Source organism: Gorilla gorilla, chromosome 21, assembly GCF_029281585.2.
Source record: "Gorilla gorilla gorilla isolate KB3781 chromosome 21, NHGRI_mGorGor1-v2.1_pri, whole genome shotgun sequence".
Taxonomy (NCBI): Eukaryota; Metazoa; Chordata; class Mammalia; order Primates; family Hominidae; genus Gorilla; species Gorilla gorilla.
Window position 1 is genome coordinate 47,138,908 of NC_073245.2, and position 27,781 is coordinate 47,166,688.

The 27,781-nt window shown below is 46.3% G+C and overlaps 2 protein-coding genes across 4 annotated transcripts in view; one reads left to right on the plus strand and one right to left on the minus strand.

Annotated features, from left to right (window-relative positions):
- Positions 1-64: 64 nt before the first annotated feature.
- On the minus strand, positions 65-27,776 carry GSS (glutathione synthetase). 2 transcript variants are annotated; one of them, XM_055373378.2, is made up of 13 exons: positions 27,619-27,776; positions 23,406-23,542; positions 17,584-17,729; positions 14,568-14,643; positions 14,125-14,264; positions 13,350-13,466; positions 8,566-8,646; positions 8,386-8,463; positions 7,199-7,265; positions 3,551-3,745; positions 2,967-3,048; positions 1,030-1,219; positions 65-583 (listed from the first exon to the last, which is right to left on the minus strand). In XM_055373378.2, exons 2-13 carry the CDS (start codon positions 23,532-23,534, stop codon positions 460-462), a joined length of 1,425 nt encoding a protein of 474 aa, XP_055229353.2. In that variant the 5' UTR covers positions 23,535-23,542; positions 27,619-27,776; the 3' UTR covers positions 65-459. The 2 variants fall into 2 exon arrangements, with proteins under 2 accessions (XP_055229353.2, XP_018872419.3); XM_019016874.3 differs by lacking the exon at positions 27,619-27,776 and adding an exon at positions 27,476-27,568.
- The window catches only part of MYH7B (myosin heavy chain 7B), a 46,248-nt gene continuing 46,129 nt past the window's right edge, over positions 27,663-27,781 (plus strand). For both annotated transcript variants that reach the window (XM_031004816.3, XM_031004817.3), the window contains exon 1: positions 27,663-27,756. The gene's annotated coding sequence lies outside the window, so the exon portion shown is untranslated. The remainder of the gene's footprint in view (positions 27,757-27,781) is intronic.

Below are 27,781 nucleotides of genomic sequence, written 5' to 3' on the forward strand. Positions count from 1 at the left end.
TAAGTGGGCTAACGTAGATTACAGCTCCCGCCTCCCCTCTATGCACGAAGTAAGGAATCATCACTGAATCAGCAATGCAGTTTTATTTAAGGCAGAATTAGGGAAAGGCTATGCCCCTCCACTCCCCCTCCTCCTACCACTCAGTTCTATCCCAAGTCAGGCACTGGAACCTGCTGAAAAGGCTGATGAGGGGCTGACAGGAGTGGGGCAGGGTTCATGGACCTTTACCTCAGAGCAGCTTACCCTCAGCTATACCCACATCTCAAGGATTTGGGTGCCTCTAGATCTCATCTAAGGGAGACACAACTTTTCTGGTCCTCAGATGGAGAGCTGGGGGAAGGTACCAGTATTTACCCTTCCATAAAAACTTTGGAGGTCTTTAGGAGGATACCCCTCAGGAGGGCTAGGAGAGGAATGACAAATACAGAGGATAGAAGGTCCCGTGGCCGGGTTGTGCCCTCACACAGGGTATGGGTTGTCCAGGACTGCCACTCCCGCTGCCACACCACCATCTGCATGCTCGATGGCTTTGGTTCGAAGTAGATGCCCCACGTGCTTGTTCATCACGAGTGTCTTTTCCTGCCTATAGAAATGGAGGCAGGGGACACACATCACCTGGACTCAGCCCCAAACCCAGGACCTTCCCTGGACCCAGCTGAGCAGTACCTGGGTAACTGTCTATACCCAAGAAAGTGCTAGGATTTTAGAGTCTCTATGCCTCTCTGGAGTCTCCTTCTAGTCCTAGGTTGTCAAACCATGTGTTCTGAGTCCTCTTGGTGCTATTTGGAGTTTCCTTCACGGTTGCAAAGGACTTCTCATCAGGGCTTCATCTGATACCCTGGTGAGGTGGGCAGGTCTTGGGTCCTTGGCCTCATTTAATAGATAAAGAAACAGGTAATAAAGCTAGGGATTGGCAGAGCTGGCACCGAAGCCCAGGATTCCTGACTCTTTCCAGTGTTCCCCTCTAGGCTCACTTGGCTGGCACTCTTGCAAGCAGGTAGTGGAAAGAGCTGCTCCTGATGGGCTCACCTGACATAGACCCCAAAGATGCCCAGCTCTGAAATGCACTGGACCACTCGGGCAGGGCTGCCAGGCCGTAGCAGGCAATTCTCAAAAGGCTCAGGTTCGATCTTCTCCATGAGGATGTAGGAGGCCCTCTCCTCACTGTCCTTCAGCTGTTTCAGGGCCTGTACCATTTCCTCCCCATATAGGTTGTTACCTGCAATGAAACTGGTCAGTCACCCTGGACCCTCTGCCTACCTCCTCCATCCCATGCCCTCACTTTTGGGGCCACATGGGCAAGTCAGCAGCCTCAGTTCCTGGCACCTGCTCAGTGAAGCCAGGGCATATCTGGCTCCCCAGGAGGGAAGCTCACTTTGACAGGAGAGCCCTTACTCATGCAGTGAACACATCTTCCACTACATTGTTCTGCCCTGGTTCTCCTCCTACCTGCAGCTATTCCTTCTCAAGCTCCATTACTGGCTCCTTCTCGTAAATGCTGGGGTCCCAGGGGAATTGGTCCTCCACACTTGCTCTCTCCTCCATGTACATTTTCCCAAGGAGATCTCTCCTATTCCTGAGTCTCCATCTATACCCTAAAAATTGCTAACTTCCGGCTGGGCATGGTGGCTCACGCCTGTAATCCCAGCACTTTGGGATGCCGAGGCAGGCAGATCATGAGGTCAAGAGATTGAGACCATCCTGGCCAACATGGTGAAACCCCATCTCTACTAAAAATACAAAAATTAGCTGGGTGTGGTGGTGCACACCTGTAGTCCCAGCTACTCAGGAGGCTGAGGCAGGAGAATCGCTTGAACCTGGGAGGCGGTGGTTACGGTGAGCCAAGATCATGCCACTGCACTCCAGCCTGGTGACAGAGCGAGACTCCGTCTCAAAAAAAAAAAAAAAAAATTGTTAACTTCCAAATATTTAATGCAGGCTCCCTGCTTAAACATCATATGACTGGCCCCCAAACAAACTCAACTTGTCCAAGCAGAACTTATTACTTCTGCCTGAACCTGCCCCTCCTGGACCTTCCTACTCCCAATCAGGCAAAAGGTACCCCTGAGTCATATTTAACTCCTCCCTTCCACTACCCTCTCACTATCTAGGACATGTCTCTCCAGTTGGCCCCATAGTCATAGCCCTAGCCCAGGCCTCTATGTTGCTCTTCTGAACAACTGTGTCAGCCTCTTCCACGGTCTTTCTGCTACCAGTGTCTCCCCTCATTCCAGGACATCTTCTACAATGCAGAAACTGTAAGTTTTGCAAATTCCCACCACTGCTAACCACTTGAGTCCTGGATCAATGTGTCCCTTCCTGGCTTAAAACTCCCTAATGGCTTCCCACTGCCCTTAAGATAAAATCCAATTTCTCAGTATATATTCGAGGCCCTTTATAACCAGGATGCAAACCATTTCTCCAGCCTAAATCCCTGTCCCCTCCCAGCTCCCCCTCCAGCCTCACCAGTTTCTCATTAACCTCCAAACATCTCACACTTCCATGGCCCAGTGCCTTGGCTTGAGGTTGTCCCTTTTGTATGGAACACTCTTCCTCCTTTCCACCTGGGAAATTCCTACCCACCTCTTAAGACAAAGATTAAAAAAATCCTCTCCTCTGGAGAGGCAGACATGACCCCTGACCTCAAGGAGTTTCAAACTAGAAAGGAAAACAGACATGTATTCTCTCCAGTCTCCTAATATGACCCTACTCTACTTCCCAACAATCTACCCACAGGCACCTCAGGTAAAACTTGTCCAAACCCTTCAATGCTGGTTAATCAGATTCCCCTGTGCTCCCGGACTTGGTCACAGGGTCTTAGGGGACACTGTCCAACATGTGGCCTGTGTCAGTTCCAATAGTATCCCCCATGCCCGGGACTGTGCCCAGAGTAAGTGCCAATGAGCACTGGCCACAGCCTGCTAGTCCCTCTCATTGAGGAGCCCTGCAAAGGGAGATCCACCTACCTCCACCCTCTCTCTGGGGCTTTAGCACAAACTGGCTAGGGGCAGCAAGGGCCTCGGCGATGGCCTGGTCCCCTTCTTCACCCTGGCAGGAGGCAGAAAGCAGTTATCAAAAGTTTAAAGGCTAAAGAGGCAAGAAGCTTAGGTCCAGCTGGTTATGCAGAGCAGCATCAGAGGAAGAGCAGGAGGGAGAACAGCCACAAATTCCTTCAGGCAGGATGCTACTATCTGGATGACACTCCCAACAAACCCCCTGCAGCAGCCAATGCAATGAGAACAGGCCTTTCTTTAGCAACAGCTCAGGGCTCTGCAGCAGGCAGCCTGATACACTTCTCAATTCTTGCCACCTGCCTTAGTCCCTTCCCTCTGGTTGCCATCCTCATCTCTACCTTTGCTGAGGGAGCTTACAATGGATTCCAGCCCCCATCCTTCCATTATGAGGTTGCCCTTCTGCTCAGAGTTCTAGGGGTTCTCCAGAGCATCACCAACCCTTGTCACAACGCCAGCTCCACCCTCCCCAACACATTGGGCTCTAGGTCTCTGCCACCTAGGAGGCCTGTGGTAGGAGAAACAGGCTGCCCACGTACCACATCCAGTGAGTAGAGGCCAGCAAAGGTGGCGCGGAGGCGGGCCACAGCCTCAGGCTGGCCAGGGAGCAACATCTCCAGCATGCCCGGCCTGCTTAGCTCCTGCTGAACCTTCTTAGTCCCAGCCAGCTGGGTGGCAATGTCTGGGCACTTGGCAGCACGTGACCTCTCCAGCAGTAGACGTGCTTCCCAATTCTGCAGAGGGAAGAAGACAAAAGGAATTCGACTTTATTTTACTTCAGCTGACGTTTACTGAACATCCATCCATTAGGTGCCAGGTATCATGATTTGTATCTTCACCCTCATTATCACCCAGGATCATTGTAACATCCTTGTGAGCCAGGTGTGATATGTTATAGTTATGTATCATTGTGCCAGACTGTGAGCCCCTGCAAAGGCAAGAATCCCCCAATCTGTGGGAAACAATAGAAGGTGTAAGGGTAGAACACTTGTCTATGTGCTCAGCTTCCCACTGTGTTCCATACTCCCTACCATGGCCTTCAAGATCCTTCAGGAGCTGGCTCCTGTCTACTTTTTCAACCTTGTACCATCCCTGACTCCTAGTCTCTGCCATTCTACCCACACAGGCCTGTCATTCCTCAAATCACAAAGCTCTTTCCCTCCTCAGGGCCTGCACTACTTTTCCCTCAACCTGAAACCCCCTTCCTTTCGGCTTTTCCCATGCATAGCTGGATCCTTACCATCCTTACATCTCAGCTCAATGTCACCTTTTCAGAGAAGGCTTCCCTGTCCACTCTATTTAATGTGGATTTCCCATAATTCTCTATCTTTTTACCCAGTTGTTTCATTGAAAGCAGTTACCTGAGACTAAAACACACACATGCACACATGCACGCACACGCACACAAACATACACACACAAATCCCAATTTTTTTTTTCTATTTTTGCTTACTTTTTTTTTTCTTTTGAGATGGGGGTCTTGCTCTGTCACCCAGACTGGAGTGCAACGGCGCAATCTTGGCTCACTGCAACTTCAACCTCCTGGGCTCAAGTGATCCTCCCTCCTCAGCCTCCCAAGTAGCTGGGACTACAGGTGCACGCCACCACACCCAGCTAATTTTTGTATTATTTGTAGAGATGGGGTTTTGCCATGTTGCCCAGGCTGGTCTTGAACTCCTGAGCTCATGCAATCCACCTACCTAGGCCTCCCAAAGTGCTGGGATTACAGGTACAAGCCACAGTAAATGGCCATATTTTTGTTTACTTTCTGATGCCCATTTCTCTGACCAGACTGTGAGCTCCATAGCACAGGGCTCTTATCATTTTCCTCATTTTCTGTTGTATCTCCAGTGTCTAACACAGTTCCTGGCACTTCGCAGTTGCTCAATAAATATTTGTTGTTGTTGCTGAATAAGTTGAAATTTGAGTGGGGTTCTGAAGGACAGGTAGAGCCTGACAAGTGAGACTCAATAGGGAAGGGATACTCAGGCTAAGACAATAATATGAACAAAGGTCTCAAGTGGGTGAACACAGGATGAATGGTTTATTACCACAAGAGCTGAGGGTATAAAAGGCAAGGAAACAGCAGAGGATCATGCCTCCCAACTCTGGTTCCCATTCTCATGCAATGGGGAGACAGTCTGTACTTGGCTCCAGACCACTGCAAACTGCACACAGCAGGATCAGGTCTCTCCTGTGACCCCCACCCAATGCTGTCCTTCCTTTGATACTACTGGTCCACCTGTAGCACCTTGACCTGATCTTCATCAATAACCCCAGGAACCCAACTACTAGTCTGGCATTCCACGCAGAATCACACGTGACCAGAACATCAGAAATAAACCCAGAGAAATACCCCATTATGGTAGAAGCAGGAAAGCAAAACCAAAGATAAGCAAGGACTTGCCCAGGGTCATCTAGTAAGTCACTAAGCCTTCTAGATCTCTCTCCATGTCTAAACCTGCTCTGAGCTGTTCAGTTCCCTAAAAATGTCTACCTCTTGGCCAGGTGTGGTGGCTAACACCTGTAATCCCAGCACTTTGGGAGGCCAAGGTGGGTGGATCGTAAGGTCAGGAGTTTGAGACCAGCCTGGCCAACATCGTGAAACCCTGTCTCTATTAAAAATACAAAAATTAGCTGGGCGTGGTGGCGGGTGCCTGTAATCCCAGCTACTCAGGAGGCCGAGGCAGGAGAATTGCTTGAAACTGGAAGTCAAAGGTTGCAGTGAGCCGAGATCGCACCACTGTACTCCAGCCTGGTCAACAAGAGCAAAATTCTGTCTCAAAAAAAAAAAAAAAAAAAGTCTACCTCTGTAAACACTACTTTCCTTCCTTGTTATCTCAAACTCTTATAAGTTTTCTTTGTCCTGTTTTGAAATCTAGACCCATTTCTTTTTTTTTTTTTTTGAGACAGAGTCTCGCTCTGTCAGCCAGGCTGGAGTGCAGTGGCACGATCTCAACTTACTGCAACCTCTGCCTCCCGGGCTCAAGCAATTCCCCTGCCTCAGCGTCCCGAGTAGCTGGGATTACAGGGGTATGCCACCACGCCCGGCTAATTTTTGTATTTTTAGTAGAGATGGGGTTTCACCATGTTGGCCAGGCTGGTCTTGAACTCCTGACCTCAGGTAATCCACCTGCCTTGGCCTCCCAAAGTGCTGGGATTATAGGCGTGAACCACCGTGCCTGGCCTAGACCTATTTTTCTAATAGACAGTTTATCTCTCCTGTAGTCAGCAAGTTGCCACCACTGCTAACCACCTATCTAAAGAAAAGGATGTTCTATCGAGATGCCACCTCTGTAGAGCCTCCTCATACGGAGCTCAACCCTCGGGCGGAGTCCTAGATGAATTACAGACCTAGAAGAAGCCCCCTCAGTTTTCTAGTGTAGCTCCCCCAGCTCATAGAAACAGACCTAGAAAGGGTCAGGAACTTGCCCATCATCACACAGAGGCAGTCAAGCTCATGACCTCCAGCTCACTGCCCATGGTATTTCTAAACTTATTTCCTCCTTTATCATCTCCCAGCTGAGAGCAGAGCTTCTTAGCCTCTCCATGATGTGGATGTTAGGAGCAGAGGAGAAGAATGGGAATACCATCAGCCCGAAAGTCAGAAAACCTGGGAACTTCCTGTAGGGCCTTAGAGAAGCCTCTCCATCTCTCTAAACGTTAGTTTCCCCATCTGTATAATGGGGATAATTATATGCCTCACCAAGTGGTTGTGAGGGTTAAATGAAATAATGGATGTGGAAACTAATGAAACTACATGGTAGGATAGCAAAATGAGGTGATATAACTGTCATTAACATGAATGAGGAGATGATAAAACTTTCTGATTCAGATAAAGGAAAGGTAAGAGTTGGCAGGAAAAAAAATGGTCAGCAGTATGCTGGAACTGGCTTACATCAACTAGTGAGAGCTGATTGTTGTTAAACATTTGCCAGCACATCTCTGGAAACAGTGTAAATGGCTGAAGCTCTGTGGATTCCTGAGGATTCAAATTCTAGAAGACTGTGTAGAGTGATAGGTAGCAAAAGGCTTGAGGCAGGATAGGAGGTTCTAGCAGCAAGCTCCCCGAGAAAGAAGTGAAGTGAGGACTCGGAAAACCCAGGTTGTTATAAGCCTGAATTGGGTCTCTGTGGAGCTCTTGTGGGTCCCAGGAGGCAAAGAATGGTCTCACAGAAAATACCAACCTGTAGACTGTACTGACGAGGCATGTAGCCATCCCGGAAGTAAACCACAGCAATTTCCTGGCCATCCCTGGAACACAGGATGGAGAAGGCTGCTGTGTTAAATTATAACTGATTTGTTCAGTGGTTCAATCTATTTCAGGGTGCATCAAGATGAATTTGGCTTTTTCAAAATTCAGCCCACAGTGGGAGCCTGGTCAGGGGTTCACTGGAACCGGTGAAAGTAGATATCCACACTACCAGGGCTTCCACTGAAAACAGGGAGGTGTGCCATACAGAATACTTTAGAATATGCCAGATTTAGAGTCATTCTAAGAAGGCCAGAAGGAACAAGAAGGTCACTAGAATCAAGTTTGGTAAATGCATACAAATGTTGGCTCAAAATTACCGAGCAGCAGAATCATACTGCCATGTGTAGTAAAACACACTTTATATTTCCACTGCTTAAAGCAGCTGAAACCAGACTGAAAAAATTTTTAATGGCAGGGGTGAAGGTGAAAATGCAAACATGTAAAATGATGAGTCTGATTAAGACACAGACTTTTTAAATGTCTCTTCCTTTTCTTTGACCTATTTGATATTGTCTAGTTTATCTGAAAAGTAAATTAACTACTTTGTTTAGTTATGATAAAAGCACATTTTGAAAAACAGTGAGTGGTATTGTGAAATTCCATGGACAGTTTTAATTTTAACAATCACAAAGGTCTAGGTCTAACTCTATGTGCTGCAATGCTACCCAAATATGTAGCACTAAATCTACCTGCTGGTGGCCCCTAGAGAAAAGAATAAGGCTTGGCTTGGAACACAAATCCAGGCTCGAGCTCAGACAGTGGCATCCAGACCAACCACAGAATGAGCCAGCTGCTCCTCTTCCTCCCTGACTGCCCAGCTCAGCTTCTCAGGCCTGACCTCACCTTACTAGGAGAGGCAAGAAAACTTTTGGGAACTTAGGGCATATGAAAACTAAGATGATCTCTAAGGAGACCCTGATCCAGAATGTGAACAGCTCTGATAGAAGCACAGCGTGGCTGGCTTTCTCCAGAATTTCCTGGGAGGATGAGATATTTCAGAAATTATGAGAGAAGGAAGCAAGCCATCACATCTCCCAGAAGAAAGAATCATTTTGGGGAAGAGGGTGGCAGGATGAGTTTCATAAACCAGCCTTCCACTGGATTCTTGGGAATGCTTACACAAACAGCCTTCGGTCTTGGTCCAGAGACCCCTTTTCAGAGATATCTTCAAATGTTCGTCGGATCACATGGATGTTCCTGGGAAAAATGGGCAAGAGCCAGAGGGAATGGATGCTATGTTCTGAGTGCCCCACCCCTAATCCTGGAGCCACACCTAGAAGTCCCCCTTCCTTTACTTACCTGGCCAGTAGCTCATTCTCGATGGCACGCTGGTCAAATATGTTTCTTTCCTTCTCTTGAGCAATCAGTAGCACCAGAGCGCTGGGGAAAGAGCACAGGTGGCCCGAGGCTACTATAGAACTTGTTCTTCTTTTGTTTCTCCCCTCAACCCCTGCACCGCCCCACCTCCTGGAATAAGAATAAGAACACCGCTTCCCTGAAAGAACAGATGTTCCCTCTCTCGGGAACCTTGAGATTACCTCAGGCATGGACACCTGATGCTATCACATATGATTTCCTGAAAATAGAAAACTTCAAAAATGAAGATGCCTCTGACCCTTCTCCAGTGGGCAGATGAAATATTGTAATGATGTCATGGGTTGATGAATTTCTGTGCAAATTAAAATTTAGATTTAAAACCATCTCAAAAACCCAAGAGGACTTTTTCTTAGAACTTAACATAATTCTAAAATCTTTCTGGAAGAATAAACAAGTGGGAGTATTGAGGAACATTTTGTAAAAGAACAATGCAGGGGGTCCGGGGCTAATGGCTCTATTACTAGATTGTAAAGGATACAATAAAGGAATGTGGTTCTTACACAAGATGGAACCCTACAGAAACCCACAGGGCCAACTACAAACAACGACATTATCTCCTGGGCCCTCCCAAGATTCCTATAATGTACACAGGGCCACGTTTGATCTCATAGTATTAATGAGATCACTAGGGCTTATGTGGCTTCTTCCTCTCTGATTATTCATGTATTTCTTAAAGAGGCAGGGGCTTGAGGACTCAGGGAAAAGCTTATGCCAGGGAACTATCTGTTTGGCTGCCAGCTAACATATTTCCGTTGTCAAAGATAGGTCCAGTCCCCTAAGAGATTCTTAGCGCTAATGCTCACCAGTACCAAACTGCATTTTTTTCTTTTACATTTTATTTTATTTATTTTTTTGAGACGGAGTCTCCCCCTGTTGCCCAGGCTGGAGTGCAGTGGCACAATCTAGGCTCACTGCAACCTCCACCTCCTGGGTTCCAGCGATTCTCCTGCTTCAGCCTCCCGGGTAGCTGGGATTTCAGGTGTGCACCACCACCCCTGGCTAATTTTTGTAGTTTGAGTAGAGATGGGGTTTCACCATGTTGGCCAGGCTGGGCTCGAACTCCTGACCTCAGGTGATCTGCCCGCCTCGGCCTCCCAAAATGTTAGCATTACAGGTGTGAGCCACCGCGCTCAGCCTCCAAACTCCATTTTTGCTGTGACTGTACTGCTTTGTGTCTGTGGCTTCTTCCTGAGACCCATGGAACCCTAGGCTTTGGCTTAGGATTCTAAGTGTGTATTCCCTGACCTCCTCTGCTTAGCCTCTCTTGTCTATCTCTGCTTCTCCTGACCTTGGCTGAACCTCTTAGTCTAAACTCTGTTTGCCTGACTCCTTTCTGCTTAGCCAAAATATAGGTCTTAGTAAGTCCCCTCTCCTGGTTTGCCTGAAATCTCATGAGGTCAGATGTGACGTTAAGCTGAGTCTTGGCTTTGAGTTGGGTGCCTGAGAGACAAACTAAAAGTGGTGCTCTCACAAGTCATCTTGCCCTGAGAGAGTCCTAAGGGCTAATGGCTTTGCTCTTCACTTTGCAGCCTAAACTGTCCCGCTCATGGGTGAGGGTGTGTGTGGGAGGGTGGCAGTTGGCCCAGGCTGGCCCACCTCCAAAAAGAGGCGGAGGAGGAAGGCTGGCAGCTGGAGGTTAAAGAGGAACTGCACGCCCCAGCTAATTAAGTCAGCCTGCCAACTGCTAAACAATCAGAGCTGGGCTCAGAAAACATATTTGACCTCTCCTGCCTTCAGTTCTGAGCAGTTCTCAGCAGTCTGTTTCCTAGTAGGAAAGTTGTCAGCTAAGGAAGCATGCGGGCTGGGGGTGAGGACCCCTGAGTGGTAGTCCAGGCTCTGCCAGTGACTTGTAGTGTGTCTTGGTAATTGACTTGGGTAAGGCAATTTCGTTCCTTGGGCCCTGGTTTTCCCATCTATAAAATAAGAGTGTTATGGCCGGGCATGGTAGCTCACGCCTATAGTCCCAGCACTTTAAGAGGCCGAGGCGGGCGGATTGCCTGAGGTCGGGAGTTTGAGACCAGCCTGACCAACGTGGAGAAACCCCGTTTCTACTAAAAATACAAAATTAGCCAGGCATGGTGGTGGGTGCCTGTAATCCCAGTTACTTGGGAGGCTAAGGCAGGAAAATCCCTTGAACCTGGAAGGTGGAGGATGCAGTGAGCCGAGATTGTGCCATTGCACTCCAGCCTGGGCAACAAAAACGAAACTCTGTCTCAAAAAAAAAAAAAAAAATGGTGTTAAAAAGGTCACAGTTCCCAAACTTTTATCACCAGTAGTCCCCTTTTCTTATTCTACTCATTCTAACCACAGGCCCTATGCTTTGAGAGTTTGTCTAAATTGAAATTGTAAGTCATTTTGCAGGCTTCCATTTTTAAGAAATTTTAAAAATCATGAGATAATTGACAAAAATTAATCTGCTCTACCAATGCAGTTTTTCAGTCAATACTGTGGAACCATATCTCTTAAAGGCAGAATAGGGAAGTAGAGAGAACATAGGCTTTAGAGGCAGATGAATTCTATACTTAACGGTTGTGTAACTTTGGGCAAGTTATTCAAACTTTCTTAGCCTCAGTTTGCTGTTGTATGAATTAAAACTAATACTTGTCAAATGATAGCTATTATTATTATTATTATTATTATTTGGGTTTATTTTTTTATTTTTTTATTTTTTTGAGATGGAGTCTCGCTCTGTCGCCCAGGCTGGAGTGCAGTGGGGTGATCTTGGCTCACTGCAACTTCCACCTCCCGGGTTCAAGTGATTCTCCTGCCTCAGCATCCCAAGTAGCTGGGACTACAGGTGCCTGCCACCATGCCTGGCTAATTTTTGTATTTTTTAGTAGAGACAAGGTTTCACCATGTTGGCCAGGCTGGCCTTGAACTCCTGACCTCTGATGATCCACCCACCTCGGTCTCCCAAAGTGCTGGGATTAGAGGTGTGAGCCACCGTACCCGGCCTATTATTATTATTGAAAGTACCACATAATGATCCACACAGATTTTTAAAAACATTTTTCAGATCCATGATCTCATTTAATTCTCACTAACACCCCTTTAGGTATTATTATTACTCCTATCCTATTTTACAAATGAGGAAACTGAAGCTCAGAGAAGAAAAGAACTAACTTGCCAAGGTCATGTGCTAGGTCAGCAGAAGAACCTGTCTCACTCTCACAATGGGGGAAGCCAGCTCTGGCTCAGGTGCCACATAACTCCTACCTACCAGTGCCTAATTCTGGACACACAAGTATTTTCTGTCCACGTTACTGACAGGCTGGCAGGCAAAACCCTCTGCAGCATTTGTCTGTCAGCAGTTCCCCAGCTGACCCATCCCCTGGCTTCACTCTCTTAAAATACAACCTAGCTAATATACTTGAAAGAATATTTGTCTGATGACTTCTAAATGCTTACAGTCTGAGGTTTCTTCGGGCTTAGTGAGGCTTAGCAAGGACAGAGAGGGTCCCTTGGAGGTAAGAGCATGATTAAGAGTGGAGGTTTTAGAGGGAGGTAGACTTTGAGATCTGTCACCAACTCATCACTTAGCCTTAACAATTCACTTCGGTTCTCAGAACCTCAGTTTCCTCATCTGTAAAATGAGGGAGTTGAACAGTATTGACCTCAGAGAGCTTATTATGAGAATTCAATGAGATCCTGTATGTACAGAGCTTAGCACAAGGTGTAGCACTAGTAAGTGTACATTAAGGACTATTAATGCTATATTAACATTGCAGTAACTGTTAGTATAGCGGTCCCCCGATGATCTGAAAATCACTTACCTAACATCTTCACTTGAGAAACAGGAAGAAAGCAAAAAATGCCTCTAAGCAGTTAAAAAGGATACCATAAAATTCCGTAGTCAAAGCTTATGCATTTACTCATCCAAGAGGCCCTCACACTCTTCAGACCCAATCATAACAATCTGGATCGTTTGTTTTCCCAAACCACAGCAAATCAGAAGGGAGGCATGGGCATGGGGGGTGGAGGATTCCAAATTCAAGCATACCAACAGCAGTCAAAAGTAAGAGCTGAGAATTGGGAAACAGACAAGAAAACTATGAAGAAAATGAATGAGAGGCCGGGCGCAGTGGCTCATGCCTGTAATCCCAGCACTTTGGGAGGCCAAGGTGGGTGGATCACGAGGTCAGGAGTTTGAGACCAGCATGACCAACATGGTGAAATCCCGTCTCTACTAAAAATACAAAAATTAGCCAGGTGTGGCAGCATGCGCCTGAAATCCCAGCTACTCAGGAGGCTGAGGCAGAAGAATTGCTTGAACCCGGGAGGTGGAGGTTGAAGTAAGCCAAGATTGTACCACTGCACTCCAGCCTGGGCGACAGAGTGAGACTCTGTCTCAAAAAAAAAAAAAAGGAAATGACTAAGAACTTAAAACCTAGCAGTCAGAGCTATTAGCGCAGGCAAACAGCCTTGCGTGCCTCTCTAACCCTAGGTAGCACTACTGTATTACAGCAAGCTGCAATTGTTGACAGTCATAATGACGACCTCCAGTCAATAAGAAAAAGTTAAATCATAGTCAGCATCTGTTATTTAAGAAGGAAACCTTAAAATAATTTTGGCATGTAAAGGTATAAGTTTCTATTCCTAGAAAAATCCCCCTATTCTCTAATGATGGCCGGCAAGAAAAGAAGTTGCTAAACCCATGAATGCTGAAACTAAAGCAGGATCCTCCTGCTACCTTTTCACACCCTTACTTGGGTGAGCCGTAGAGCTCCCAGGCTTTGGCAATTCCCAGGGCCAGTCCCTTGCTGGGATTATTAGAGAGGATCTTGCCAGCTTCTTTGGTCTTACTCAGGACACTGAGAACATGTCTGTTGGAAGAGAGATGGCTGTTCAGTAATTGGATGGACCTGGAAGACCCCTCTGCCCATGACCTCATATATCCAGCAACATGACTCTGAGAATCAGCTGAGCACTAAAAAGCATCCTCCCATCACATTCCTGGAAGATCCACTTCAGGTTGGAATATGCTGGGCTGCCCTAACCTTGGCCCCTGGTGTATATGCCTAGAGGAGACCTGAGAGCCTCTGTCCCCACCCCAACCTACCCTAGTGTCCCAGTGAGCTGGAGCCCCTTACTCTGGGCCTCCAGGTGCTGTCTGGAATCCTGCTGCAGACCATCTAAAATCATTGCAACCTGGAGCATCACTGCTGGCTAGAAAGGGATGCTACCAGGCCCAGCCCCCAGACAGAAGTCCCTGCATTCCTCTCTCTGGGGCTCTCAAGATATTGTTCCCTCTGCCTGTACAATGGAGGGACAGGACTAGATGAGCTATGAGGTCCCTTTTCTCCCTGACATACCAAGGATCTCATTACAAGTGGAAACTGCTGTCGGGGTGGCCAGGGGCAACATGTGACCCAGGGCCCAGGAAAGCACAATCATAGCTGGAGTTCCCTGGCCTAGCCAGTGACTGTACACCCATCAGCATGTCACCCCACAGGTATGCCGGGGGCTGCCCAGGGAACCCACCGGTGCACAGCTGGGGTCCGGGAGGCCAGGCCCCCAAAGCTGGCAGAGATGGTGTTGATTTCGATCTGTTTCAGGGCTGGGGAGCCATCTGCGCTGCGCTGGAACATGTAGTCTGAGCGATTCAGGCCCAGGAACACGGTCTGTGGGGAAAACTGAAGGCTGACAGTACCTGCCCAGGGACTGACTCTGAGGACCTAGCCACAGAGCACACAGGTACCATGAACTCTACACAGAGATTAGAGGTACCAGCAAACACTCCCAAGCCCAGTGGAATCATTCTTCTGGTCATCCTAGAATTGGTCACTGGGATAAACCCAGTGAGGACCAGTGAGAGGCAGATTCCCATGAGCTGAGGGCCTGGACCAAATTCTTCTAGCAAAACAGAAAACAAACAGAGATGGGAGGGACAGGTTACAGACTGGAGTAGGGCTGGGAATGGTTACCTGGGCAATGCCCTCTTTTAGGACTTGCTTGTGGATGTCAAAGAGACGAGCGGTAAAGTCATCCTGTTTGATGGTGCTGGAGGAAGAAACAGAGAACATTTTGCAGGCTTAATTGGACCTAAAATTTCAAGGAGTCCCATCCTCAGTCATTGACTCCTGAATCCTCTCTGAGTCTACTGGCCAAAACTTGAATGTCCGCCCCAATGTGGTAGAGAACAGTGGCTAAGAATCCAACTCTAGACCTGGGTTCAAATCCTAGCTCTACCACTCACTAGTAGGCAACCTCAGGGAATCATTTCACCTCTCCGTGTCTCAGTTTGCTGATCTTTAAAATGGAGAATATAATTATATTTATATCATAGAGTTGTGGTAAAAAGCCAATAAGATATTACATTCAAAGAATCAAACATACTGCTCCGAAGAAGAGCTAGAAAATGACATGATGTATCTATTCTACTTGAATAGCTCTGATGGTTGGCAAGCCTTCTGGTTGACCTAATACTAACTCTCCATAGCTTTTCCTACCCTCTGTGACCTCCCAGGGTGAGCCTTCTCCTCCTCCTCCACGGCAGCCCTTGGAGATTAGAAGACAGCAGTTATGCCCTGTGTACCAATAAGATTTTTCTGACCCAAGCTAAATATCCTGGGTTTTTTTTGTTTGTTTGTTTCTTCTTCAACTAGTCCTCATATGATGTGATTTCCTCAGGGAAGCCTTCCCTATCTGAGTCAGATCCCCCTGCTATGTGTTCTCATAGAACTAAGAACCACTCCTTTACAGCACTGACTGCAGTTGCAATTTTACATTTTCTTTGTGTGATGATTAGTGTCATCTCTCCTGTTTGACTATAAACCTCATGAAGGTAATGGCTGTGTCTATGCAGGCTCATCGTCACAGCTCAGTGTACTGCCATGACATGTGACATGTGTTAGGGGCCTATCCAGTATGGTTTTCTGAAGTCTCAACAAGAGCCACAGTAAGAAGGAATCCACAGGTAATTAACATCACACTTACTGCCCTTTGAGATTCAGGGTGGATTCTGCACACCTGCTCAAGCCTGAATCACCTTGTTACAGAAACATCACAGCAGACCAGTGGGGGGAAGCCAAGTAGCCCAGGCCTGCCCCGAAGTTCCTCTGCTCCTCAGCCAGCTCTCTCCCAAGGGTGAGCTCTCTTATGCCAGCCCTTGGTTAGGAGAGTCCCAGCTGGGCTTCAGCCTCCAAGGAAGTTGAGACACACTTTCCTTTATCTGAAGAGGTGCTCCCCTTCATGTTTTGTAGGGGGCTCTTCTCCCTTAGGAACTAGGGTTTATATGTGTATGAGAGGAGAGAGGAACAGAGAAGGCAGGGGTTGCAAAGATGAGCTGCAAGTCTCCTTCATAATTGCATCATTAGGGTTCATAAGCCAGGCTGCTCATGTTTCCCACAATCCAGGATTGCAGGTACAAAGCTGGGCCCATTCCAAGAAACAGCTCAGGGGCAAGGTGGTGGGCAGATTCATACATTCATGACTCATTGGGTTTTTGGCTACAAGTCAATGGTTTCCAAGCTTCTTACCATTATGACCCCTTCTCATATTCACCCACACATTTTTAAAAGATTTTGTCTCTAACAAAAGTCTAATTTCTGTTGAAAAATTAATCAAAGACATGCAATTACAGGTTGGATATCCCTTATCCGAAATGCTTGGGACCAGAAGTCTTTCGGATTTTGGAAGATTTGCATATACGTAATGAGACATCTTGGGGATGGGACTCAAGTCTAAACACAAAATTCATTTGTTTCATATACACCTTATACTCATAGCCTGAAGATTATTTTATACAATATTTTAATTAATTTTGTGCATGAAACAAACTTTTGACTGTGTTTTGACTGCACCTGTCACATGACATCAGGCGTGGCATTTTCCACTGGTAGAGTCATGTGGTGTTCAACAAGTTTTGAATTTTGGAGCATTTCAGCTTTTGGATTTTTGGATTAGGGATGCTCAATCTGTACAGTATATACACATCTAGCATGTATATATAAATACATAATATTTCTAGATATTTAATTCTACAATGAATATATATACATATATATATGTATTATTATTTCTTTTTTTTTTGAAATGGAGTCTCGCTCTGTTGCCCAGGCTGGAGTACAGTGTCATGATCTTGGCTCACTGCAGCCTCTGCCTCCTGGGTTCAAGCGATTCTCCTGCCTCAGCCTCCCAAGTAGCTGGGATTATAGGCACCCGCCACCACACCCAGCTAATTTTTTTGTATTTTTAGTAGAGACAGGGTTTCACCATGTTGGCCAGGCTGGTCTCAAACTCCTGACCTTAAGTGATCCACCCAGCCTCCCAAAGTGCTGGGACTACAGGCCTGAGCCACCACGCCCAGCCTATATATATTTAATTCTAAAATAAATAAAGAAATTTTAAGAAATTGCCCCAGAATCTGAAGAAAAAAAAAAAAAGATCAAGGGAAAGAGACAGAGAAGGGCGGATGGGCTGAACCATTTCAGAGGTTGCTTCCTCATGCCCTGAGTGTGGCCCAGTCTGTACCCCATCCCATCCAAAGATGAGAGGCCTGAGGTGACAAGAAGTGTCGCTGCTTAGGAGAAGTAGAAAATCTGACTTTAACCCAATAACCTTCCCTACCTCTGTTTTCCTCCAAAACCAGGCTGACTTCCCCTAATTCCAAATGGAAATATCAGTCTTCAAAGTAGGGTGTCACGGATTACAGAATGTCAACAATAAAAGGGATCTTGGATTTAAGCCAATCTCTTCATTTTTCAGATGAAGAAACCTTAGGCCCAGAGAAGGAAAGGGAGTGGCTTGAGGCCATATAAATAACTGGTCGAGCCAGGATTAGAAGCCAGCTTTCCTGACTCCTATGACTTTTTGTTCTTTGTAGGTACCTTTCCTCTATCCCACCAAGTCAGCTGACACAGTAACACCTCACGGCTCTGCAATCTTCCAGTTTCTTGGCTCTGGCAGCTCCTGGCCCCCCCATGCTTCACTGTCCCCTACCTGGAAAGAGTTTGCTCCAGGAAGGCAGCGTTCTGGCTGACAGCATCCACTAGCAGGTTGAAGTCCATCTGCACAGCATAGGCTTGCTCCAGCAGGGCACTGGGGACCAGTGAGGGGAAGAGCGTGAATGGGGCGTAGCTCACCACCTGTGATCAAGAATAGAGAATGGGACAGGGGTAGGGCACCTGTGAACGGGTTGTCTTCCTGCAAATGGAATCCCATGGAAAGTCTGGCCTACATTTACTGAGGACACACCAACTGTAGATTAGTGGTTACCTTGGGAGAGTGGAAGGGGGAGAGTTGAACCCAGAGAGCTTCCAGATTCTGTGATAGTTTATCTCTAAGTATTGAAGAGAGAGAAGCAAAAAAGCAAAAAGCAAATAACAAAAAGAAACCCACAAGTTATTGAGCACTTACTATGTGCAAGGTACTATTTTAAATACTTTACCTAGATTCATCATTCAGCCCTGTGAGGAAGATACTATTATTATCCACACTTAACAGAGAAGGGACCTGAGAAAGAGAGGTTAACAGATCCAAAATTATATTCAGCTAGGAACTGGTGCTGGGATTTGAACCAGAACAGTTAACAGATCCAAAATTATATTCAGCTAGTAACTGGGGGTGCTGGGATTTGAACCAGGATGGTTACTAAACACAACACACACATACATACATGGAAGCCTGCTCCTTGCTGGTTGATGTTCAAGCCCAGGCCCTTCCATGCATCAGGAGCTCACACTCCAGTCTCCTTGCCTTTTGATTTTGATTTGGTTACTGGGTAGGACAAGTGAACTCTGGTACCCTTAGTAGAAGCCAGGAGTGTTTTTTCCACCAATGTTAGTGATGGTGACTCAGGTTAACAGGCCTAGAGTTCAGCTGCATTCCGCATTCTTTGGACTTTATCATAGACGAGAAACCCAAATACCATCAAGGACACTGATTCTAGAAGGGAAAAGTGCATTCTGAGATCCCTGCCAACAACTGAACTAGAACTTGGGTAAGAGATGAAAAGAAAATCTTGTGACTTGTATTATAAAGCATTCCTGAGTTTAACGTTTGAGTTAATATCAGTTTGTCATTATGGTGGTATAAGTTTATGGTGTTAGAACTTGGTATTTAGATATTTATTTTTAAAGTACTATTTTTTTTTTTTTGAGGTAGAGTCTCACTCTGTTGCCCAGGCTGGAGTGCAGTGGTACAATCTCGGCTCACTGCAACCTCCATCTCCTGGGTTCAAGCAATTCTCCTGCCTCAGCCTCCCAAGTAGCTGAGACTACAGGTGCGTGCCACCACACCCAGGTAATTTTTGTATTTTTAGTAGACATGGGGTTTCACCGTGTTGTCCAGGCTGGTCTCAAACACCTGGCCTCAAGTGATCCGCCTGCCTCAGCCTCCCAAAGTGTTGGGATTACAGGCATGAGCCACCATGCCCAGCCAAAATATTATTATTTTTTTAACAGGTAATACAAATACATGATACAAAATTCAAAAGAGACATAAGAATATATAGTGAGAAGTATGTCTCACTCTCATTCCAGTCTCCTGGGGAAAAGACTGGGCCCCAGCCACCCAGTTCTCCTCCCCAGAGGCAAATGACAGACTAGTGTCTCACACATCCTTCCAGTCATCTTTGTATTGATATATATGTATACACATATATTTTCTCTTTTTTTCACCCCCACAGCAAACTATACTACATTGTGCTTTTAAAATATTTCCTTATATGTTCAAATAGAGCATTTTCATTATTTTTAATTGCTGTATAGTATTCTACTCTTAGGATATACCATAATTTATTTAATCTAGTATATAGGTGGTTTCTTTATTTTCCTATTACCATTAATGTTTCAATGGGTATCCTAGAATATACATTCTAGATATTTTTGTATATGAGAAAGTCTATACATTCTAAATTTCTAAAAGTAAAAATATCAAGTAATTCAGGTAAATCTATTTTAAATTTTGGTAGATAATTTCTAAATTACCCTTCTCAGCATCTTTTTTTTTTTTTTGGAATGGGGTCTTACTATGTTGCCCAGACTGGAATACAGTGGCTATTCATAGGTGCCATCATAGTGCACTATAGCCTCAAATTCCTGGGCTCAAGCAATCCTCCTGTCTCAGCCTCCCCAGTAGCTGAGACTGCAGGTGTGTACCACTGCCCTGGCCTCAGCATCTAAGATAAAACTGAGGAAGGCTATTTGTGAGAATAAGGTTTATTCAGTCTGAAGCCTTTATGAGTTAGAATGGGAATGACTGCAGATTACATAAGGGGTGACCTAATACCCTGAGTAGCTATGTGATGACTACAGGAGCATTTCCTTGGCTTGAACACATAGAGCTCTGCTGCCCCCAACAAGTCTCATCTTGGCCTCAAAAACTCAGAGTTTTTCTGCTAAGACATCCCTCTGCCTCTGTCCCAGGGCTCATTATGCCCTCCTGAATTTAGGATCAATAGTTTATAGCTGTTCTCTGCTATCTACAGGCTAAAGGCTGAAACACACAGTCTTCTCACTTTTGATAAAGACATTAACATAAAATAACATTACTGGCCGGGCATGGTGGCTCATGCCTGTAATCCCAGCACTTTGGGAGGCCGAGGCGGGCAGATCACAAGATCAAGAGATTGAGACCATCCTGGCCAACATGGTGAAACCCCATCTCTACTAAAAATACAAAAATTAGCTGGGCGTGGTGGCACACACCTGTAGTCCCAGCTGCTCTGGACGCTGAGGCAGGAGAATCGCTTGAACCCAGGAGTCAGAGATTGCATTTGCTGAGATCGTGCCACTGCACTCCAGCCTGGCGACAGAGTGAGACTCTGTCTCAAAAAAAAAAAAAAAAAAAAAAAGAAACATTTTTCTACTATTTTAAAAAAACTATAGCACGTGCATGACAAATTCTGCTTTGTAGCCAGGGAAGCAACAGGGAGTGATAGGAATTGTGGCAAAAAGAAGTACTTGCATCTTCTCTAAAGGGGGCAGCCAGAACTCTGCTCTAGCCAATTGTTGCCATGCAGGAAAGTAGGCCAGAGTTGCCAGATGATATAATTTTTCCAGACAAGTTGGGTTGCTAGATTTTTTTTTTTTAATTTCATGATTTTTTTTTTTTTTAAATGTTGGCTCTGACTTTTTAAAAATACTCTGGTGAAAAAAACTGTTAACAATGCTTGCCCCTGGTCAGGGAAACAGTGGCTGGAAGAAGGGGACTTACTCTGTACTGAATACCCTTTTGAATTTTGCACCGTGTTCAAATGTATTTGAATGTATTACTTATTGTAAAAAACAAATTAACTCCCCAAACACTGCAGGAGCCAAATACTCAGCCTAGATATGGCTAGTGTGCAGCTCTGATCTACAGGATAAAGTTCATACTCCTCCTCCACCCAGTAGCTAAGGCCCCGCGGCTGTCTGATGCTGGCCTGCCTTCTTTCCCACTATATCCACTTATGCGCCCCGCATTTCAGCTGCATTCTCTTGAACATTTTTTTTTTTTTTTGCCTTTTCCTACTTTTGGGTCCTTGCTATGCTGTTCCTTTTCCCTATTTGTCTTTTAAGGTCTAGTTCAAATACCACCTCCCATCTCAATCATCTAATCATAATGAACTACTCTTTCTTCCAGCTGTCCTATATAGTATCTTGGGAGAGGAAAAAAAGCATGGATGTTCAGAGCATGGACTCAGGAGCCAAATTCCTTGGGTTCACATCCTGGCTCTGCCAATTATTTTACCATTTAAATAACCTCAGGTAGGTTACTTAGCCTCTCTGGGCTTCGGTTTCCTTATCTCTCTTGTGGTGAGGAGTCAGTGATTCCAAAGTGTTTAGAATAATGCCTGGCACATACTAAATACTCAATAAATGATAGTTAACTTTGTGTAGCAGACTGCCTGTGTTTCCTCATAGAGCTGACGTTATTTAATTTTGTTTTGTGGTATGTTCTCTAACTAGACCAGGAGCTCCAGAGGCTAGGGCTCTGGCTGACTCACCTCTCTGTCCTCAGTGCCTACAATGGCCCGGCATAGAGCAGGCATTTGGTAAAGATTTGGAGTAAAATCATTCTCTCTCTCTCTCTCTCTCACACACACACACACACACACATACACACACACGTACATTTTCTGACTTTTTTTCTGGATTAGAAATCTCTTTGTGGATCACGCCTTTTCTAGGCTCCGTAACCTCCCAGAAAGACCAAGTGTTGGATCTTCACATGGTACCTATTCATCATGTACCTTCATGATTAACAGAAGAAACAAAAGCGTGGAAGAGAAAATGCTTCATTTTAGATTCATACAAGTAATTCACAAAATCTAGGTTCACAGCCCAAGCAATTCTATTCCATACCATCAGCTTGCCTTAGGTGACAGACATTGTCATTTACTTGGGCCTTAGCAAACAATTACTGAGTGTGGACTCCATCAGGCCTGTATTAGGTTCTGGGCACACAGAGACAAAAAAGAATGGGTCTGGCTAAAAAAAGAAAAGATGTTGGCAGCTCTTTAGTCACCAATATGGTCTTAAGGTGTACTGTTAAGTTAAAGAAAAAAAAGTGGGCAAAAGGAGGCTGGGCACGGTGGTTCACACCTGTAATCCCAGCAATTTTGGCGGGGCAGAGGCCAGTGGATCACTTGAAATCAGGAGTTTGAGACCAGCCTGGACAACATGGTGAAACCCTGTCCCTATCAAAAAAAAAAAAATTAGCCAGGCGTGGTGGCACATGCCTGTAGTCCCAGCTACTTGGGAAGCTGAGGTGGGAGAATTGCTTGAACCCAGGAGGCGGAGGTTGCAGTGAGCCGAGACTGTGCCACTACACTCCAGCCTGGGCAACAGAGCGAGGCCCCAAGGAATATATTTACTTGTTATTAGTTACTTGTTATGAATAAGCCATCTGAAAGGATCAACAAGAAACCAAAACACAAGCTGCATTAGCGTAAACTCTTGTACCATTTGAATTTGAACCATGAAAATGTCTTACCTAGTCACCAAATTAAAAAAGCTTTTTATTTTTTTATTTTTATTTTTATTTTTTTATTTTTTTTTCTTCCCTAAGGATGAGGTTTTAAAAAGGTGTGGTTTGGACTCAGCAGTTCTACTTTTACGTATTGAACCTGGAGAAACACTCACATAGGTGCCCCAACAGACATATGCATGGATGTTCCCTATAATGCGATTTATGGTCATAAAATCATGAGAAATCACCTAAATAGACATGAGTAGAGGGAAGCTAAACTGTGATACACCCACATCTGGAATACTATGCCTCAGAATGAAGATGACCCTAATAGAAGGCATTAGAAAGTTCTAAGACAGACAAATAAAAAACCAAAAACATATCATAGAATAATATATATGATACAATTTTTTTAAAAAAAGACATATTTCTATATACACATATCTATGTATATAAATGCACAGAGAAAGGCTTGAAAGGATATATCACAAACCAGTTACAGAGAAGGTAGAGTGATTATGGGGTTTTCAGTAATAGCTCACTGGGCAAAGTGCTTCACATGAATCACCCTGTAATTCTCTTACCAAACCAGTAAGGTAGGTCCTATTATTATCCCATTTTTACACCTGAAGAAACTGCAGTTGAGAGCGGTTAAGTAATTTGCCTAAGTCACACTTCAAACCCCATATTTAAATTTGATTACTCCAGGACACTGCTTTTTTACTTTCTACTTCTAGAGATCAATTTTAGTTACTGGAAAAAATAAGGCAAAAGAGATATGGTCCCTGATGCAAAGGAGTGACCCTCAGCCTGGCCGGGGCCAGACAGTGGGCCATGGTGAATGCTGTGGGGAGGAGCTAGGGGCTTACCTCCGAGGAAGTGGGCTCCTGTGAGGTCCTCAGCAATACTCCCTCAGCCAGGGCCCGGTCCACGGCCTGCCGTGCCAGCTCCTCTAGCTGCTGTTTATCCTGCAAGAGGCTCCCCCAGTTGGTGGCCATCCCAACACCTGCAAAAGATGGAGAGAAGAGAGTTGGTAACAGATGGCCTGAAGCCCAGCAACCACTGAAACTGGATGGCGGCCACCCCCAACACAGCAGGACCCTGACCTCTGTTGGAAGGGAACAGCGTGGAATACAGGAGTGAACACTGGCTGGTTCTAGCTCTTAACAACTTCCATGTGCACAAAATAGAAAGCTTGACAAAGCATTTCCATTGCCACTCTCTCTTTTGATTCCCAACACAATGGCATTATTCTCACAGTAAGGAAGCAGAGGCTTGGAGAGGTGAAATGACTTGCCCGAGGTGATGACTGGTACAGCCTGGACTTGAACCCATGTCTCTGGACTCCCAGCCTAAATGCTCTTCATTGGAGAAAGAAGCACTAATATCAGATGTGACTGGGGCAAGTTCCTTCCCCTCCCAGAGCTACAGATTCCCTAACTGTGAAACAAGAAGAATCGGATAGATCAGTTTCCAAACCTGGCTGAACATTCTGGGGAGCTGGGAAAGAATACAGATTCCTGGGCCCCATCCCAGAGACTCTGATTCAAGAGGCCTGATGGGAAGGAGGGGTTGAGGCTTTGTATTTTTTTTTTTGATATGGAGTCTCACTCAGTTGCCTAGGCTGGAGTTCAGTGGCTCGATCTTGGCTCGCTGCAACCTCCGCCTCCTGGGTTCAAGTAATTCTCCTGCCTCAGCCTCCCTGAGTAGCTGGGATTACAGGCACACACCACCACGCCTGGCTAATTTTTTGTATTTTAGTAGAGACGGGGTTTCACCGTGTTGCCAGGATGATCTTGATCTTCTGACCTTGTGATCCACACGCCTCGACCTCCCAAAGTACTGGGATTACAGGCATGAGCCATCACGCCCAGCCGAGGCTTTGTATTTTTAACAAGTTTTCCTGGGATAGGAGTCACTGTAGTACATTATTAATTCCCTTCAAGCTCCAACAACTCATGTCAGCAGATCTCAAATAAATTACATGGGAAGCGGGAGGGAGCTCTTTGTGGAATACCACGAGATGCGAATAAGGTGAACTCCTCCCTTATACAAACCAGAAGAAATCTTAGTAGCAGGAAATGATTACATTCCACGTATGGACATTTATCATCAAAGCACCAAAAGACAGAAAATATTTTTGAGAAATCACATTAGCAAGATGGAAATTGCTGAAACCCAAGTGTCCAATGTAATAGGAGGAGTTGTCTGATTGGTTGCCCAGAGACATACAGAGGTGTACAAACTCACACCCTGATACTCATTCATTTTTCAGCAGGCCTCAGGAGTTTAAGATCTGAGTAAAAATCTGGAAACACAGTCACTAATTTTGTTCTGCCCTGTTGCCATTTAACAGAACATGGCTGCCCAACTCAGTGGTCCCCAGGAAGGGAGTTAGAGAATAATAGGAAACCTCCATCACATTCAGCTCTGTCCCCCGTCCCCATGACAGAGCTAGTGCCAGGCCAATTATGAAAGTCTGCCAGCCTCAGCACAATGCTTTGAAAGAATGCGCATGTGATCTCAAGAGGGTCCTGATAATATCCCTGTTGAGTGAGACATAGATGAGGGCAATCATAGTAAAGAACAAGGTTCAAGTCAGACAGACAGACAGACAGACAGACCCGGGTTTGAGTCCATAATAATACGACTTCTCCCTTTCCCTTTCCCTTCTTTCCTTTCTTTCCTTCCTTCCTTTTCCCTTTCCCTTTCCCTTCTTTCCTTTCTTTCCTTCCTTCCTTTTCCCTTTCCCTTTCCCTTCCCTCCTTCTTTCCTTCCTTCCTTCTTTTTTTCTTTCTCTCTCTCTCCCTCCCTCTTTCTTTCTTTTCTTTCTTTTTTTTTTGACGAAGTCTGGCTCTATCGCCCAGGCTGGAGTGCAGCCGCACGATCTCGGCTCACTGCAAGCTCCGCCTCCTGGGTTCACGCCATTCTCCTGCCTCAGCCTCCCGAGTAGCTGGGACTACAGGCACCTGCCACCACGCCTGGCTAATTTTTTGTATTTTTAGTAGAGACGGGGTTTCACCGTGTTAGCCAGGATGGTCTCGATCTCGTGATCTCGTGATCCCCCACTCTCGGCCTCCCAAAGTGCTGGGATTACAGGCGTGAGCCACCGCGCCCAGCCGACTTCCCTTTCAAGTAAGATTGCTGTGTGGATTAAAAGAGAAAAATCAGTGTGAAATTTATCAGCAGTGTTTGAAGCTGTATACATGAGACCATTTTTTGGCTGTACTCTCTTTATAGGTAGGAGGAGACTTGTCAGAGGTCACACAGAAGCCTAGTGGCAGAGCCAGGACAAGAACCCATTACTTTGACATTAGAGTAATGAAACCCCCCATGAGCCCCCATCGTTCCACAACTCTGGAATTCCAACATCTGTTTGCTGTTGGGCTTTTATTTAGTTGGCAAACACTGATTTGCATTTAATGCCACTCCCTTGACTAGGTACTGGGGATATGGAGGAGGATAAGACATAAAAATAATCACCATGGGCCAGGTGTGGTGGCTCACACCTGTAATCCCAGCACTTTGTGAGGCCGAGGCAGGCAGATCACCCGAGGTCGGGAGTTCGAGACCAGCCTCACCCACATGGAGAAACCCCATCTCTACTAAAAATACAAAATTAGCCGGGCCTGGTGGCGCATGCCTGTAATCCGAGCTACTTGGGAGGCTGAGGCAGGAGAATAGCTTGAACCCAGGAGGTGGAGGTTGTAGTGAGCCGAGATCGGGCCATTGCACTCCAGCTTGGGCAACAAGAGCAAAGCTCTGTCAAAAAAAAAAAAAAAAAAGAAAGAAAAGAAAAGAAATCAGATGAAGGTGCTAAGTGGGCCCTTTGTTTTTCTCATTCTACAGCCTCAACACTCCCTTGGCTTTATTTATGTTTTGCTGATGACATTCAAATCTACATCTTCACAGCAATACTTTCCTACCTTCAAACTAGAATATCCAATTTTTTCCTGTGAGTCTCCATACAACCAGAATAGAATTTGTTGTTGTCTCCCACAAATCTGCTTCTCCTCTGATGAACCCCACCCAGGTACCCAAGCCTTGAGTACTTGTTTCCGATATCTCACTCTCCCCAAATCCTATGGATTTTGCTGCCTAAGTATAGAGTACTTTGAATTCCTTTATTTATCTCCATTTCCAGAGTTTGTAGCCTAGCCCCGGCCACTGTCATCTCTTCCCTGGGCGTGAAACAGATTCAGAGTCAGGTGTCTTCAGTGACCAGGATATGTCGGCCTCTCTCCCCCTTCCACGACTTGGCACGTGCTGTCTTCTCTTTGGAACTCTCCCCACCACTCCTGATCAGGGCTCGCGATTTCGTTCCGGAAGCTGTCCCTGTTCTCCGCCCTGGGCTTCTACATTCTACAGCCCATCACTTTTCCCTGTACCGTAGGAAGAGTGTTTGTCTTGATCACTTCTCTACCTAGTAATTAGCCGCGCTTAGTACTGTATTCATTCATCACATGAATGAATGAAGAATGAATGACAGACGGGCCAGATCACCGAAAGCCTCAAAACGCCCACAAGGAAATCGGTCGGACTTTATTGCCAGGACTTAGGCCAGTGCCTGGAAAGGCCCCGAGGCAACGACACGGTCGGCTGCCCAGGCTGGCCCCACTTCACGGGCCCGCTCGCTTCCACCCTGGACAAAGTTTGGCCCTAATCGCTCCCCGTTGTAGTTCTAACTGGCCCGGGCCTCACTGCCCTACAGGCCCCGACACCGGCCCGATCTAAAGGCAGGAGATCCGGAAAGTCTGGGATCAGTGCGCGCCAGCCCAACCCCCTCACTAGACGCTAGTTGCCCCGCGCATACGAAGGGTTTCAGCCACAAGATCTCCCGGCCTCCGGAGTTCCAATCTCTTGCCAGACCCCTCCCTCACATCGTTCCTCCCGAGGAAACGTGACCCGTGCCGGCCGCCGTGGCCGCCCCCCAACCTACTAGTTCGCTTTTCCTCCGCGCACGCTTCTCCCGGCCCTCGCGCCGCTACCCAGGCTCAGGGGGCGGGGCCCCGATGCGACCCAGTGCGCTTGCGCTGACCGCCCCGGCTAGGCTTAAAGAGCAGGCGGGGCAGAGACCCATACCTTTGGCGCTGAGTCGAGGCCAGGAAGGGGCGGTCGATGAGAGGGCGGCCTTGGCGTTAGGAGTGCGTCGGCTGCACCCTGGCGGATGGACCTTGGGAAGGAGGGGAGGGGACCATCGGGGTCGGCGGGGAGCTACGGGTATGCATAGCTCATAGAGCGTCAG

What these genes read in the sequence shown, in the direction of transcription:
- GSS (XM_055373378.2), bottom strand. Translation starts at nt 23,534, where the DNA reads ATGGCCACCAACTGGGGGAGCCTCTTGCAGGATAAACAGCAGCTAGAG. An exon ending in CTCGTCAGTACAGTCTACAG is followed by an intron (nt 3,746 to 7,198) that starts GTTGGTATTTTC and finishes TTCCCTCTGCAG; the next exon opens with AATTGGGAAGCACGTCTACT. An exon ending in ATCTTTGGGGTCTATGTCAG is followed by an intron (nt 584 to 1,029) that starts GTGAGCCCATCA and finishes CCATTTCTATAG; the next exon opens with GCAGGAAAAGACACTCGTGA.